Source organism: Pteropus alecto, unplaced genomic scaffold, assembly GCF_000325575.1.
Source record: "Pteropus alecto unplaced genomic scaffold, ASM32557v1 scaffold338, whole genome shotgun sequence".
NCBI classification, from domain to species: domain Eukaryota; kingdom Metazoa; phylum Chordata; class Mammalia; order Chiroptera; family Pteropodidae; genus Pteropus; species Pteropus alecto.
Window position 1 is genome coordinate 3,693,294 of NW_006441995.1, and position 18,109 is coordinate 3,711,402.

The following is an 18,109-nucleotide window of genomic DNA, read 5'->3' on the forward strand; positions in this document are numbered from 1 at the left end:
GCAAAACAAATATGCTCTGTCCCATAATTACCATAATTCAAACTATCAAAAAGTTCTGATAGAAACTTCAGATACTATTTGTATTATTTAATACTTCAAGTAAAAAGAATAAATAATATGTACAATTCTACATGTCGTATCACCGTCATGGGAAAGAGCCACGGAGTCCTTTGGTGATTGCTCAAATTATACCTTGCAGATAACCAGCAGTCCACGTGCATAGCTGGACTTGACCAATGGAATGGCCAGTCTCTGGATGCTGATCTTTGCTTATAGTACAGTGTAAAGGCATAGACTATGACTTGAGAAGAATGAGGTTTGAGACTTTGTTTCATAATTCATTGTCCAAGTGGGCTTAGGCAAAATATATTACTTCTCTGAACCTTGATCTTTATCTTAGGACAATATCTACTTCCCAGGATTGTTATGCAGGTTCAATGTAATTAGGTATATAAAAAGACTCTGCAAATAGTAGAGAAAGGGCTTTGTAGTTTAAAAAGTGCTACACAAATGTGAAAAGATGTGCTCAGAAAAGAGAATTGGACATCGAGTCAAAATACATGGTGCCATGGGTTGATCTGTGTCCTACAAAAATATATGTTGAAGTACCAATAATACCCCATACTTATGTGACCTTATTTAGAAATAGGGTGTTTGCAGATGTAATCAAATTAAGATAAGAACATGACAGTGGGCTCTATTCCAATATGACTGGTATCCTTCTAAGAAGAGGGGACAGAGTCACATAGGGAGAATGTCATATGAAAATTCAGGTGGCGATGGGAGTGATGTATCTACAAACCAGGAAACACCAAGTATTGCCAACTGTCACCAGAACCTAGGGGAGGGGCATGGAAAAGATTTTTCCTCAAAGTCCTCGGAAGGAATCAAACCTGTTGACAACTCAATTTCAGAATTCTAGCCTCTGGAACTGAGAGATGATAAATATCCTTTGTTTTAAGCTACTCAGTTTGTGGTACTTTGTCTAGGAAACTAATATACATAGGCATGAATTTTAGCTTCATCACTTACTAGCTCTATGAATTTGGGTTATAAATTATTTGTTGTTTGTTTTTCTTTTCTGATAACTTAAGGACACTTACCTTTCTGTGATGGTTTCTCTGAGGCCACTGGCCACCCCTTTGACCACAGTGCTAGCTTTGGGGGTCAGCACCACCTGAGATATAAAAAATGAGCCCTTCTTTCTTCTCTCAATGATAGATGCCTGAAGAAACTGAATCAGTTTTTCGGGGTCTGTGGTGTTGGCCCAGGGCGCTGGCATCATCTGCCCAGGCCAGAGGAAGGGCACTTCCAGAGCCACGGGACTGTGGTAGAAGACCAGCACTTGATAGTCCTTCTCCCACAGGTACTTTAGACTGACTTCCTGGGCAAAAATTGCTGGGCACATTTTATTTCCATAGATATCTTTCAGCATTTGGACCAGTTTTTCATGGTGATATTTCTGCATCCCATAAAAATGGTTGAAGTCCAAGAATACTACCTCCTTATGGTGATCTGTGAGGAATGCATTGATCTCCTCAAGGCCTTCATTCACTTTGGCACTGAACAAACCATGAGCAAAGTAGAGTTCATTGTCGGGGTCTCTGGGCTTCGTGGAGATTCGAAGATCGAAATAACGGATGCCAGCTCCTAGCTGACCAGTGAAGTTCATGGTTTGAGTGGCTAGCCATTTCCGCATCAGCTTTTTGGCTACTGTTCCAAACACAGAGACAAAATTCTGGACAGTTTCTGGCTGTTCAGGCCCTACTGGAGAGGCTTCGTCAATGTAGAAGCTGAAGGAATCGTGAGATCCTAGAAGAACAACAAGACATAATGTGGTTATAGTTTAGTCGTTTGTCCTTCTGAACTTCTTTCTCTTTTGCAATATCTATATCTCTCCCTTGAATGAACCAAAGGAAATATGAAGCAATATTTATTTAATTCATTTTCATATCCTAGGAGTGTCCTTTTCTTAGCCTAGTACAGTACATGGAGCACTTAAACAGACCAAAGCGATTGTAAAATGACAAGAAAAAATCTTTCTGATCAATATTTTAAAATTCAAATGATCATCTACTTCCATAAGCAAAGAATTTAATGTATTCATTAGGATTGGCTTTCCATATAGGCGGAAAAAGTGACCATTCATAAAATAGAATTTATGGAATTTACCCACCCGTTCCCAAATGCTTCGTCTACATGTTACCTCATATGCTTCGGAAAGCCCAAGAGGTAACAGAGTAGAGGAAGAGTTAAATGAGGCGAGAGGACGGTCCAGTGCTGATATGTTTAACATCATTCCTGGTCCTGCGTGTGGGCAACTGTCGACTTAGATGAGGCTAAACACTTTTTATGTATTGAATAAAGAATTTTTCTTGCAAGTTAACACAATTGAGAGCATTTAAAAATGAACTAATAGACCATTTTCTTCATAGATATTTCCTCTCAACAGTATAAGCCCTTTTTGGAGATGGCTTCCAAATTTAAAAGGATTTCGTTCTAGGAAGAATAAAGGCCTCTTATTTGATTATTTATTTCGGCAGTTACAAACATCGAAACTCCAGAAACGTAGCATTGAACACGTATATGATTTGCCTGTCAGAACAGAGTACCATTTAAAATGTTATTGGACCCAATAAAGAAAAATTATTTCAAGTTTTATTTTTTAAAGCCTTCTTTAATTCTTGGGTGTGACTTACTAAATAGGTAACATTAAATTAATGTATCCTGGATTTTTCACACATTAGAAAGGGCAGATGTCATCATTCCCCATCTGTGCCTCATGTTTCCTTACACTTTATTGACCCACCCCTGATCTATACCCTTTGAGGCATACTTTTTTCTAGTTCTTTCACACTTCCAACCACCTCCCCCAACATCAAACATGTACACACACATATACACAGATAAATTTATCATCTACCACCTCAGGGCTTTTGTCTGATAAACTATTTGAAGCAAATTTTTTCAGTGATGCAATATTTACCTTCATCTATATTCCATATCTATGTTAATCTATATCTATATCTCTGTATCTCTAGATATAGATTTATGTCTAGCATTAAATGGTTCATAGAAATCATAAGAGTATGGATTTCAGGCGCCATGATAGGTTGTTAGAGAAAATATTTTTAAAAATATCTTGATACCTAGCAAATCATGACCTTGAATATCTGGAACAGACAACTCCTTAGAATTAGAAGATTTTTTTCAAACAAAAAAAAGAAAGGTTACTAAAAAATACAGAAATTCCACGTTTAACTTAATTTAGAACTGTCCAATCTATTTATCTTTAGTAGATGGTATGAGAAGAAAATGTCAGTACTTCCTAAACAGGCAGAATTGGCATTTTGGATCTGGCATTGGCAAATTTTAACAGGGATTTAAATTGCTGCATGATGACTCTTTAGTTAATGTTTGGTCAATTGCTAACACAAATGAAGAAACTAAACAATCTGCACTATGGCCAAAAATACAAAGTATGTTTAAAGAAAGAAATACAAAGGTGAGTTTAAGAAGAGTTACAATGAAATGATCTGGATTAAAATAGGTATAAGTAAATACATAAACGCTCAAAATAAGAATGTATAAAATTGAAAAAAATTACACTCAAAATAAGAATGTATACAATTTTAAAAAAATTTAAGTTAATTTCTAGGCATGTGAAAAAAAAGGTGGATGAAAGTAATTGGTTACTTCTGTAACCTGGTAGAAGACATAATTGAAAGCAAGCAGAAATGGAATTAAATGACTGGATTTTTTCACCAGAAATGAGTAAGTTTTTGTTTTTGACATTACTTTAGGTTCACCATTCTATCATATGGTTGTGTGGCAAATTTAAAAAAAGAAAATTCACCAATTTGAAAGTCCTGTAAAAGGACATTATAGTTTCTAGATTAAATTATTTGTTGACATTTAACAAAAATATATTTTAAGGTCAAAATAAGGTAATGTTAAAAATAACAATTAAAAACAGTTAATGGTCAGCAGGAGAAAGCATCAGTACCCACATCAATATTTGTTGTAAGCTGGATGACCTGAGCTTCATGTACAGCTTCTGAGGTAGAATGATGCATCAGATATAAATAGTATTTGGAGAGCTGAATCAAATCATTAATCAATACAAAACATTATCCATGCATTTTTGGAGAAAATACATAATCTAATGTTGGCCCAAAAAAGGAATATTTTCATGACTTTTAATTTCATTTGGCATAGTACTTCTTCCCCAATTTCAACATTTTTACTAAACCATCAAGTTTCCTATTTGTATGAACTTAAAACAAAAATAGACCAGTACCTTATGACCTTTCAATAACTAAGAGTAAAAGTCTGGCCCGGTCCTGCTCTCTCTTTAAAACCAGAGAGCCCTGCCCATGAGCAAGACAGTGCTAAACATCATTTCTTTGTTCCTGGCTACATCTACAACCTTTCTACCTTATCTGGTCTAATATTTTGCTTCTACACTGGCTCAGTATTCCTAGGCTCCTGACTTCCTTTCCTTCTCTTGTCTACAGACTCAAACTCATACCTTGGACCTGATGCTTAATATTGTTTCCCTGATTCTGAACGTAGCCTCTCTATTTTGGGCTTGATTTGCCCTCTCTACTCAGATAAGAGCTGGTCACTCCCATATAAACTCAGCCTAATCCAGTTCATTTGCTTTGGCTCTGAATAAGTGAATGAAATGGAAGAGGTTATTTTTCTCTCATTTCTTAGAAACAGGCACTTTTATTAGTTTCTCCTAAGTCTGCTAAATTATTCCCTCATTTAGGATTAGGGAATATGGATCCTAACAATCTCTGCCCTCCCCCTGAGTGTGGGCCCAATCTAGTGACTTGCTTCTAATGAATTAAATAACACATGATGAGACACCTCTTCTGAAATTAGGTGACAAAAGGTTGTGACTTCCACTCTCTCCCTCGCTGGTTTTGACAAAGCAAACTGCCATGTTGTAAAGGCCCATGTGACAAAGAATTGGGAATGGCCTCCAGCTAACAGTGAGCTAGGAACTTAGGCCTTCAGTCTAACAACCCTCAAACAAATGAATCCTGTCGACAAGCCCCTGGGTAAGCTTGAAAACACATCCTGCCCCAGTAGGATCTTGACTGCAGCCTTGTGAGAGATCTAGAAGCAGAGGATCCAGATAAACCTTGCCTGGATTCCTGACCCATAGAAACTGGGTATTGTTTTAAATGGCTAAGTTTTATGGTAATTTGTTACACAGCAACAGTTAACTAATACAGACTACAACAACTCTGTGGAGTTAATTAAATGATTTGAGGTCTACAGACCCAACTGCTTACTATAAGGACTTGGAATTTTAATAAAGAGAAATTAATTTACTTTAAAATGTTCATGTGCATCTTTCTTTGCTTGAAAACTATGTATCAAGTAAGATAAAAATGGAAAGAAAGTTGGTTTAAAAAGTCTTCTTGAATACATAAATGAAGTTATTCCATTCTGCGTAGTGTTATGAATGATCCAAGATGTCATCTGTCATAATGAATTAGCATGCAGCATCCATTTGATTAACTCAACAGTGTAAAGAATATGTATGATCATTTCCTTATTATGGTCTCTGGTAGTACTGGACTGAACTTCTCATCTTATAATTTGGTGTGGTAGGGAGAATTTAGGATGGCTCCCAAACTTCCACTTCCTGGGTACAGATGTCCTGTATAACCCCCTTCCCTTCAGTATAGTATGATAAGATATCATTCTCATAACTATGTCCCAGTATATGAAAAAGAGATTTTTTTTTTTCAGATGTAATTAAGGTCCCTAATCAGTTAGCTTTGAGTTAACCAAAAAGAGATTAGCCTGGGTGGGGCTGGCCTAAGCAGGTAAGCACCATGACATAAAGACGACAAACAGCAACAGATGTTCTCTTGCTGCTGCTGAAGAAACAAAAATGCAGTGTTGTTGAGAGGGCCACAGAGCAGTCGAAGGGATTAATAGCCTACCAAAGTGGTATGAAAATTACTTTAAGCTGAAAACTTCTGAAGAATCAACTGCCACAGAAAGAAACATTATCTAAACTTAAGCAGAAGAACCTCTGAAAATACAGCTGCCATTGATCTCTCTCCCAGGGAATTTCTCAAGTGGGAAAACACTGATTCTTAGCACCAGGAAGTATAAATTCAGCTGCTTATTAGAATTAAAAAGCCCAACAGAGCCTTCGTACTTCCCCACTGAAGCCTTACTATCCACCCGCTTTTGTTGAGTTCAGCATATAAACCTTTTATTTCTGGTTATTCAGTGAGTTACTCATCTCTAAGTTCTCTGGCATGTACACTGTGCATGCATAAATAAACCTTGCTATTTCTCCTGTTATTCTGCCTGTTGTCAATTAATTTGCAGACCTCTAACCACTGGGCCCAAGTTGGAAGTTTTCCTCCCAATACAGTGAATAGTGTGCAGCCTTAGGGGCTGAGGGCCATGGTCCTATGACTCAAGTAGATTCTGTGAAGAATCAGCAAGCTTGCAAAAGGGGCCTCTGCCTCAAATGAGATTATAGCATTGGCCAATGCATTGATTTCAGTCTTGTGCAGTCTAGCCTTCAGATTAGAGTAAATCAGGCAATGCAGTGAATTGAAGGCAGCATTGAAGCGGGTGCTGGGAGACTAGGCTCAAATTCAAACTCAATCGCTAACTCACGGTTTGACACTGGAGGATCATCAGATTGTTAACCATTCTGGCTTTGAGTTTTCCAATTTCTTAAATTAAAATTCTCTCTGCACCTACTTCATAGGAGTCTTACAAGAAATACATGAAATCATGTTCACGGAAGTCCCACAAAAGGACTATAAAACTTAAATTACTGTTATTGTTTTATGGTGATATACCTAGTCACAAAACATTTATTCGCTTGTGGCTAAAAAACATTACCTGGACAAATATACATTGCAATGGTGTGCAAGGTCACATAAAAGGGAAGGAGAAAGAAAAATGATTTAAATTGCAGGATTTAGGTTTGTAAATGTTTTTTGAGTACAAGATCCATATCTATCAAATAAAGAAAAATCAAAATTATCCCATTTCTAATTGCTTTGAACAGCAATTAAACACATCCTGCCATGTTAGAAAAATTGATCTGTGATGTACACGAAGTGCTAACCCTCTTCCACTTATTATCTTCCCAGTGTTATCTATAAAATCACTTTGGGGTGAACTTCTGGTTGGTCTCTCAGTTTAACTATACTTCCATCTCAAATTCTACAGAATTATGGGTTTAATAAACATCAAAGAAAATGTATCAAAGTCAATTTCATCTGTGACCTTTCAGAACCTAAAGGCCCAGTAAGTTAAGGTTTGACATGCTCATGAGTGTGCAATTCCAATATCTATATCCTGACCTTAGAATTCAGGCTCTGACTCCATCAAAATAAGAACTTCTCCTCCCCTTGCCTCTGCAGAGCACTTAGCTTGCCTGTGTGTGGCACACCGTGTTGCCCTCTCCTCGCCTGTTCTATTCCTGTAGTTTGGCAGAGTGCTGAGTTTTTTAAGACATCTGCTTTCTGCTGACAGGTTTCCTGCATAGTTGATGTCTTGGTACCTTTTGTGATAATAGGACCAGCACAACAGGAGCAGAGAGCATATGTACCTTCCATTGGTGAATGAAAAGAGGATGGAAAGAGAAGGTGTGGTTTTTGAGGCCCTTTTCTAGGGTGGAGGATAAGCAGGTGGCACTATCTCCACTTTCTCTGGAAAGAGAAAAATTCTGGAGTGTTCACCTTCTTGTTTTGCCTTTACGAAAGTCTTAATCCTAGTCTTCTTTTATGACCCACATATATTCTCTTCCCTGTGGCAAAACCTTTTTTCACTCATGGTAGTGGTCTTCCCTTTACCTGAATTCACAGTTCTCCTGGTCTGCAGCTCCCCTACATCAACTAGTAATTGTTATTAGGTATTGTTACTAACACTCATTCATTAAATCTTTTTTCTGGATTTATATATTGCTCTCCACCTGCAATCCCCCATTCATATACACTTGATTCTAAGATAGAGCCAAAGCTTCCTAAAAAAAAAAACACACACACACAAAAAAACTATGCCTTATAATTTCCTGTGCCCACTACTGCATTCAGATTTATTAATATAAAAATATTTGGTTTAAGTCAATGGGTCAAAATTGTTCACATGAGATGTGCTACAAAAGTGAAATTATTACTAATAATCATTTTTACAGATTAGGCCATTATTAGCCCGCTTTTTTGTTACCATTTCCTCTCAAATTTCTCAGGAAATTACCCTACACATCCTAGCTCGCTCTTCCTAAATTTAGTTCCATCTTTAATCCACTATAATCAGACTATCGTTATTGCAAGTCATATAAATCCTCTATGAAATGTCATAGACGACCCACTAAAGAAAACTCACTGGCCACTTCTCTGACCTCACTCCTAAATCCTAGTCCAGAGGTTAGAAAGCATTTAGAAAATGTTGTTGAATAAACAACCGAGTGAACCCTTTCTGGAACATTTGGTATTGCTATACTTCCTTCTTGAGATATTTTCCTCCTTTGGCTTTGAGGACATGACTCTTTTCTAGTTTTTCTATTATCTCTGTTATTGTCCCTTCTCAGTCACCTTCACTGCCTTTCGTTGTTCTTCTAACTTCTAAATGAAGGTGTTACACAAACTCTATAAACCCACTCCATGCTTTTCCTTGGATGATCTCATTCATTTCTTTGGCTTCATGCCTTATAATAGATGTACCATAAATTGATACCACCTAATCTCTCTTGTATTCCAGACCCCTGTCTGCCCACAAGGCAACTGAATTTCATTGCTCCACGGGAACCTTAAACTTAAAATGTCCCAGATGGACATCTCTATAAACTCTATAAACCCACTCCATGCTTTTCCTTGGATGATCTCATTCATTTCTTTGGCTTCATGCCTTATAATAGATGTACCATAAATTGATACCACCTAATCTCTCTTGTATTCCAGACCCCTGTCTGCCCACAAGGCAACTGAATTTCATTGCTCCACGGGAACCTTAAACTTAAAATGTCCCAGATGGACATATTAGTATTTTCTCCCTTTAAACCTGTTCCTTTTCATGTGTTCTCTCTCATACTTAATTATCTCATCATCCTTCTATCTCAGCCTTGGGTTCATCTTCAATTCTTAACTGCCCCTCAGACCTCACAGTCAATCAGTCTTAAAGTCTCATGGTATTGACCTCTAAACCCTCTCTCGGATATGCCCACTTCTTTTCCATTCCATTGCCAGTGGCCTGGTTTTCTGTTGGGCCCAACGAAATAACTTTCAAGTACTGTTCTCTTCATCCCAGCTGCCATCATTCAACCCTCTTCTACAGGCATTACCCTGCCTCAGCCTCTAAAATGGATTTAAGCTTAGGGAAGAGATATATAATCGATTCCAGCCCAATACTCTGGCATTCGTCACACATTTCTTCTTGTTTTCTTTTTCCCATTTTCATTAGCAAGAGTTTTAACTTGGTAACTTATCTAGTAGCATTCAATTCTGCTGAGATTGTTTGTTCTTATAACCCCCTACCACCCTTAAAAGACTGACATTTCATCACTAAAGGCTAGATTGGTTACTAGAACCTGGGTATCTGCTGAGTCTGTCTGCCTGTTGATATTCCTTCAAGACCACTGTTTTCATAGTACTAACTGGCCAGCTCCTTCCTTGTTACCGTGTACTAACTCCCTAAACATGACTCTTTGTGTGGACCCTGGCCTTGAGAGGCTACAAAACTGATGGCATACAGGACTCTAACCTCAGCACATGATTCTCTCTGCAAGTGGATCTGCACTGCCTATTCTTGACAGTATTTAAAATAAATAAAGTCCATTCTTGGTTTTTAACGGTAATAAAGAAGAGAAAATACACAGATTATGAAAACAATATTAATTCTCAAGGCACTTTTACTTGGTTTGGAAGTCAATCAATTTTCTCCAATTGTAAATACATGATGCTCAATCTGACAGAAAAAAACCTTTAAAATTAATTACCTAGTTCTTACTTGAGAATCTATAGTTAATCTCATTACTTTGTGCTTGTCCCATTGATTAAACTGATCAGCTATTTGGATTTTTTGGAGATAATGATCAAAACTTATTCCTGGCACATAATCTGGCCTCAGTCCTCCGGCTCATGATCAGGTCTTTGTGGACAACACAAGAGATTGTGTGTCATCAGAGATAATGCACAATATGTTATCACAAACCAAAACACTTGAAAAGATAATAAAAAACTACACACGTAATTTAATATGTATCCTTCACTTGACATAATAAATGCATAGAAAATACATTTTCAAGTATTAAATTAAACCCGATATGTCTCACAGAACTCGGAGATTAATCCTTTTGTAAAGGAAAAATCAAAATAGTCATACTGTGTTTTTCATATTGTGGAAGGCCTTCTCACTCAGTATATCTCGGAGACAGTGAGCTGAAGAAAGGAGGTTGGTTCCTTACTAAGTCTTTTGATCCAGGATCAGATGCCAAATTTGAAAACTCCTATTACACTGATGCCTCCCAGGAGTAGAGAAGCTCAATATTCATCACGGTTTCTTTAAACTTGCATTCTTTAGACCAATAGATGAGCTGACAGTGAATTGTTTAAGCACAGCGGTGTCCCAGTGAAGGGGCAGAATAGAGAGCCTGCTCCAATTGCCACCCTTGGTGAAACTATTAAGCCTTCTTTTCATATGAATTTCTTTTTAAGGACTATCAATAGGGATGCTAGAAAAATAATTAAAAGAGATCCCAAGAAATAGAGATATCCTAAATTACTCTCTAAACAGCTCAGTTATGCATGCTCCCTTTCCGCTGTGGCATCTCATCTGCCTGAACCCTTCTCAGGGGAGACTTAAATGCAATTGTGCTCTGAGGTTGCTAAGCCAACAATACCAGCATCACAACCTTCTAAGCCAGGCAACACAGCATTGGTGAGGGCACCTTCCAAAAACAGAAGGTTCTGAGACTGGAAAGACTCTATATCCAAAATATAAAGATTTAAGAGGAAAATCAATCAATTAGCAGTATCTGTCAGGTAATTAGAAAGAGCAATAGACCCAGCTGCTTCCTGAGAGTAGTGGTACTTAACCAGTGGTGACTCTGACCTGGGGGATATTTGACATCATGTGGACATGGTTTGTGTTGTTACAGCTGAAGAGGTCTGCTCCTAACATCTAGTGGGTAGAGGTCCAGGGATCCTACTGAACATCCTGTCATGCACAGGACAGTTCCCACGACAAAGAATCAACCAGCCCCAAATGTCAGTACTAACAAGGTTGAGAAAGCCAGCTCTAATGGAAACCACACAGGCAGATAAAGGAATTCCCAGAGATAGAAACCATGCATTTTGAATTGCCCCTGTCTACCTGTAACACATACTTCTCACACCTGTAATCATCGGTAACACATTTCTCATGATGCCATTCTGCTCTGAATCTGTTCTAAATACTTATAGAAAATGACATCTACCACATATGAAGCATTACTTCCGAATTTGTTTAAAAAGCAACAAAATATGTGGCTTTGGCCACTTATTTTTACTAATCTCTTAATTTTTCCTTCAAAATTTCTTTCGATTGTTCTGACAAATTCTCAAGATAATCAGTAAACCTTGCAGGCTAACTTTAAGCCATCTAGATGGGTACTTTTTATTGATGGACCTCCATCTCTACTTCAGAAACTTCTGTGAGGCATGAGTTTTGTGGGGACAAAATTTATTTAGCTCTTATTTAATTTATTAAATAAATCAGACACATACTGAGTGCAAGATACTGTGGTGGGATATTTGTATGTGGGGGAGAGGTTAGGGAGATTAAGATAACAGCACTTATGAAGCAAAGGAAGGGAAGGTAGTTTCCCTCTATCAATACTTCTATGCCTCATCTGCTCTGTAGTGTTAAGAGTTTGGTAGATATTTATTGAGTATTATCTGCCATGCACTGGGTCTGGGATATGGAAATAAAATAGTATACAAAACACACCTAGTCTCTGTCCTTGTGGAGTTCATAGCATAGTGGAGACAAAGAGGCAGGAAAAACCGCCATTATTACAAAGCGTGATAAATGTTATGATAAACTATATGTGATACCTTTTGACAAAAGAGGAGTTCAGTCCTGAGCTGAACATGATCTTCTAGACATAATTAACAATCAAAGTTAAAAGGTGAGAATAAACCCCAAATACATGCAATCATTAAATTTATACCTTTTCGCCGTAAATGTGCATATAGATCATTTGAGGATCTTGTTAAAACATGATTAAGTTGGTCTGGGGTGGAGCATGAGATTCTGCATTTTTACTAAGCTCCCAGGTATTATCAATGCTGTTGTTTCAAGGACCACACTTTGAATAGCTGAATATTAAGGCAATATTGGTATCCTTGCCTATTAACTACCTGCTACTACGTACTCTCTTCAGTTTCCTATGCTTCACGGTTCCCAGTCCTTACTGCTCCCCCACCCCACTCTCTCCCCCTGTCCCTCTCTTCCCCTCTCCTCCTTTCCCCTCTCCCCACTCCCCTCCTCTCTCTCTCTCTCTCTCTCTCTCTCTCACACACACACACACACACACACACACATTGATGCACACACTTCTGTTTGTGCGTTTTCCAAGGTTGGAGAGATGTCATAATGACTGTGTTGTAGGTTTCTGGTAGAATACTTTGCTGTGTCACGAAAAAGAGAGTCTGAAATTTTAAGAAATTTTCTGAGGTCGATTACTTACTTATCACTACTCTTGAGCACTGTGGGAGTCAATCTGCACATCTTAATTACTAAGCCAAACACAAGCCCCTGGCCCTGAGAACAAGGCAGCGGCAGATCTGAGCATATGCCAGCCTCTTTCTTCTCACCCGTGAGGCCACAAAGCCACTCTCTCTCTCAGATGCTTGCAGTCCCACATTCATAATGGGCACTCTACCAGATGCAGTGAGTCAGAGAGAAAGATGAATCAAGGATGACTAAATAGAAAAATACAAAAGGTGGTGTCCCTGAAACAAACGTGAAAGATTAGAGAGAAAAATGGCATATTTCATCAACAATGTGGGCCTCGAACACATTGGCAGAACTCCATTAGCAGAGCCTAGCAAAGAATTCAAAAGGGGCATGTCTTTTGGCAAGTGACTTGGGAGAAAACCAGAAGAAACCCATGCTTCTCCTGCCATTCTGCTCTACCTCAAGATTCAAAGGGCCTGGATAGCCCAAGAAGGACAAGATAAGTCTGGACCTAAGAGAGAGAGAGATGCTTCATCTAAAAGGAAATGAGAAAATCCGATTTGCACAGCAGAGTGTTTGGTTCTTCCCCTATTCAGTGCTCCCAAAGATGCTTGACGAGTTCAAAGGAAGTTGGACTCCGAGGAGTATTTAGGAGCACGTGGCCCAGGGTCCTAAGGCCACTCAAGATGGATCACTGTCACTTTGCTTGCTAGACTCCAGCTATCCAAGGCTTCTTTCTGCTCATCTAATACTCTAAGCTCATTCCAACTTAGCCCTTATACTTGCTATTTTCACTGTCTTCAATGCTCTGCCTCTAGTTATTTGCATGGCTGGAAGTTTTTCGTGCAAGTCTCAGCTTGAACGTCACTTTCTTAAGTAAATATTCCAGTATCTAATCCATCCCACCCCCCTTGACTGCCTGTCAGTCTCTATCACATTTTCTTCATAGCATGTATCACTAGCTTCAAGTTTCATTTTATTTCTTAATTGCTTATTTGCTTATTGTCTATCTTCCCTTGATAGATTTTAAATTCCATAAGAATAAAAACCTAATCTTTCTGGCTCACTATCACACCTTGCCAAAAAGGTACAGTTATTGGCATATACAAGATGATCAATACATATTTTCTGTATGAAGTAATAGCTTTCCATCTCTCTCTAACCCTCAATATCCTTAACTGTAATGGGTCTGATAATGCTATCTACATATAAAGATTGTAAAATAAAATAAGTGATAAGCACTAAACATGAATCACAGGTACTCAATATTAGCTTTTATTATCACTGTTAATTATTATTTCTGCATTATTAACTCTGAGCACTAAATTGCCTGGCACGTAGTAGGTTCTCACCAAATACTCGCTGACTGACTGAATGAATAAATGGGAGTCGCACCAAAAAGTTATAAACACTATGGCTGCTGTAAGTTCTGAGAATTACTCAATGAAAATATTGCCACAGGATCCGGGGGTGTTTTAGATAGATAAATGTGTTTTAAAGTCCTCTCCCTTTTTGATTCCCTGGACCATAAGTTACCTTTCCTGTAACAGATGCAGCAATACCAAGACCCATCATCTCTGGAAGTGTCTGCTTCTTATCCACGTGCCATTCCAGATTTTTACCATATGTGTATGTTCTCCTGATATCTGGAGACAGACCCCACAGCATTCCCTCAACCCAGGACACCTGTAGGGGGCTCATGGGTAGGACAGCTTACTCCATAACCATCTCTTCTCCTAGTACTTTAATCCTAGGAATCGGTACCTAAAACTGAGCATCGACAACAGCCACCGAAGAAGTTTCAAAGGAACTTCAGTCATATTCAGGTAGCATGCATCATAAAAGAAAGGAAAAAAATGTTGGCAAGAGAGATGAGGGTGCCACACAGTCAGCTTAGTCTTCCCTACTCCTCTTTAGAAGCTAGCTATTTAAGAAGCTGATGTCTTGTAAATGCCACCTCCTTCCCCTGGTTTCTCTACAAGAACTTTCCCATAGGGTCAAACCCCAGAGTCTGGACAGCCTTAAATATTTGTATTAAAAAAAAAAAAAAAAAGAACATCTGTGGTTACCTGGGCAGACAGAATGAATAGGGAAAGGGAGGGGCAGATTAGATAAAACTGAATTCATTATCACTAAAGCCAACTATTCTGAAAGAGAAAAAAAACAACAACTCTACTGCATTTTTCCTCTAAGAAGAAAACAAATATGAAACATGGCAAATAAATAGTCCAATTATTATATTCTCTTATATTCGAGAGCCAGAAGGCCTCTGAAGCCTATTTACCTTTGTTCTTGCATGTCTGACACTATTGGTTTTCTTTTTATAAATAATAAGAGTCTGAAATAACACATTGCCCTTAATCATGTTTGTGCTACAGAAAGAACATCTCCTCGAAATGTAAGCCTCTGATTCTATGACATCCTCACGAAACACCACTTCTTGCAAAAAGCTAGATCCTTTCTTATCAAAGAAGTGTTTAAGGCATGGTGATTATTTATTCCTTTGGTCTTTCTTCCAATCTCCCTTTCCCTTCTTCCAGCCTTGGGGTTTGAGATCTAGATATGTAGAGAACAGCATAGTCCCTCTTGCTTTTCGACCTCATGGCAAAGCTGGGTAATAAGCAACATCTGTCCATCTGGGGCACATATACAGACTAGTTTCTAAAACTAGAGCACAGGAACCACTGTTGGACCTAAGAAGATTTTGAAAAGCATCACCTTAACACTATAGGATATTTTGTCCTAAAAATCCAAGAACACACGTACATATTACATTTCAAAGAAACATTCCAAAACAATTCACCCCCAAGTACATATTTATTATAAAGCATTGTTTCTTGGAATGGTGTTGGTGACATAGAGCATTAATCATGGAGATCGATCGATCTATCTATCTATCTATCTATCTATCTATCTATCTATCTATCTATCTATACCTATCTAATATTTCTCTTACTTTCAGATGAAAACCCCTTGAATCTACATTGTATTTAAAGTGGATAATGGATGTTGTTGTTTGTAAGATGAACCAGCTATGCAATAACACTCATTTAGTAAATATTTAATGGGCACCTAGTTTGTGTCCTGCACTAAGCTAGTACTGTACATACGACCAGTGGTTCTCTGACATTCGAGATATTTTTAGTCTCTCATGTTAAAAACAAGACAGCAAAAGGAAACTTTAGGAACAATGACGCCAACAGTCTCATTTAGGGTCTGGTGGCCCTGCTCTTCACCAACTTCACCCCATCCCCTCTTCCACATCCCAGCATACATATGTTGTTTTTGTTGGCTGCAAAGCAAATGTGATAACATTGAGGGATAGTTTGAAAATAAAAAGATATGCAATTTTCCTACCCTAAGAGAGCTACACTGAAGAAAACTATCCATTCATCCACATATCTTTTTAGTATTTGTCCATATGCATTCATATTTTACATAGTTTGATCAGTGTGTACCAAACACATTAAATTATATCATCAATGCTTTTCCATAGTATTACAGCCTTGAAACACTGTTTAAATGGTTGCATTATACTGCATAGGTTAATAATTCTTTAGCAAATCCTTTATTAGAACGCATTTCTGAGTTTCCACTCATATAAATTATACTGAAGGAAACCTCTTTTTTCTTTTTTTTTTTTACAATAAATTTTCAGAAACTCAGTATTTCCATTTTTGGGGTGACTTCACATACCCTTTCTCATCCTCTATTTTCTCATTTCCTCCTGTCTCCTGTCAGAAATTTTGTAACTAACTTAAGAGAAATAAAGGACACTGAAAGCTGCCTGTGGAAGTCACGGGAGTTATGAGTGGGAGAAATTACAGTGGCAATGGGCTCCCTCACCACTCGCTCTTGATAATGACCCTTTTCTAGTCACGTACCTTTCTCAGTCTGCTCCCTCCTAGGACACAACCCTTTCTCGTTTCAGCCTCTATGCCTCACATCTCAGTTCCTCATTTATCTTCTTTCTTGCTGGTCCTTACTTCTATTGTTTAGCCACTCAAGAACCTACCTCAACGATTTCCCCAATGCCAAAAGGCCTTGATATAACCTGGACTTAAAAGTACACTATTTAGAGCACACACAGAAACAAACATGTCTCAAACAAGTGTTTTCTTTCTTATGAAAATTCTGTTTTTGAAAAGCCTTTTTGCTGTACCAGACTATTTGTACTGTCTTCTGGAAAGAACTGTTCAGATTGGATTTAAATTGTGGTCAAACATGTACTCCATGTTCTTACTCATTTTTGGTCTCTTCAAGGGAAAAAAAAAGGAAATAATGAGAGGTGGAATACTCTCCCATCACAATTAGTTATTTTCTAGTGATTCCAGGTTAAGATGAAAACAGAACAAAAGTAATTATAATAATCCTTGTCGCTGAGTGTATTACATTTGTTAGAGTTTCTGTTTAATTTGGGAGTTAACACCCAATCACACGAGATCACAGATAACTAAAAAACAACTCACTAGCTAAGTTATTTATTGTATACAATCCAGGCAAATATTCTGTGAGTAAATGAGCCCAAGATTAGACAATAAAAGTCACAAATTCTGTGCAACATAAAAAAAGGATTGCTGTGAGCTGACCCAATTTCAGCGTCAGCACAGGCAAAACAAAGAGAAAGAAAACATTAGGGCCATTTTGTTTTGCTTTGGACTTTAAAGAGTCAGTTCAAATCAAATCAGCAAATACGTACTGAGTACCTGCAATGTGAAACAAAACATGTTGAACACCATGAGAGATGTAAAAAAAAAAAAAAAGACAATCTCTGGCTCCAATTAACTCAAATGTTTTTAAAAGAATGGTCCCTACTTGTAAGTAAATTTAAGTGAAAACTTCTAGAGAAATGTCTAGGAGACTATTATTTCACTTTCCGTTATTCATTTCTAACTGTCAATGTACTTCAATTACAGCAGATTTGGGTTCACTGAATTAGCTTCTTGGCTATAAAAGTTTTTCTATTTTTATTATTAGTTCAAGCAATAATCTTCTTGCCTATGAGGTGGAAGAAGAGGTCTTCGAATTTCTGCTATGAGTAGTCTTTGAGTGTAGAGTGCCTTGTTTCTGTACTTTATAACATCGTAAACTAGATTTTTACAAAATCTCCTACTATGAGAGAAATACATAAAAATATATTTTATTTTAAAAATGCACAGCTGATCTAGTAAGAAAATAAGGAAAATCTCCAACAGTCAAAATCAAACCAAAGAGCAGGTAGAATCCAGTAGGCTAACTGAAGCCTTGGATGTCATAAGAACTTTTACTGATACAAAAATCTGGGGCTTTGGGGTTTTACAGATACATAGAAGAAAGGCCTGGGCCTGAGCAGTGTTCACATAAAGCTAAGACCCCCAGAGGGCTATAGAATAGCCCTATGCTCTCAATGAAAGTG

At 37.8% G+C, this 18,109-nt stretch overlaps 1 protein-coding gene across 1 annotated transcript in view; it reads right to left on the reverse strand.

Moving 5' to 3' along the window:
- Positions 1-18,109, reverse strand: part of PLCXD3 (phosphatidylinositol specific phospholipase C X domain containing 3) — a 141,659-nt gene that overhangs the window by 46,344 nt on the left and 77,206 nt on the right. Inside the window, exon 2 of the mRNA XM_006919513.1 lies at positions 1,104-1,812. Coding sequence (XP_006919575.1) covers positions 1,104-1,812 — 709 coding nt within the window. The remainder of the gene's footprint in view (positions 1-1,103; positions 1,813-18,109) is intronic.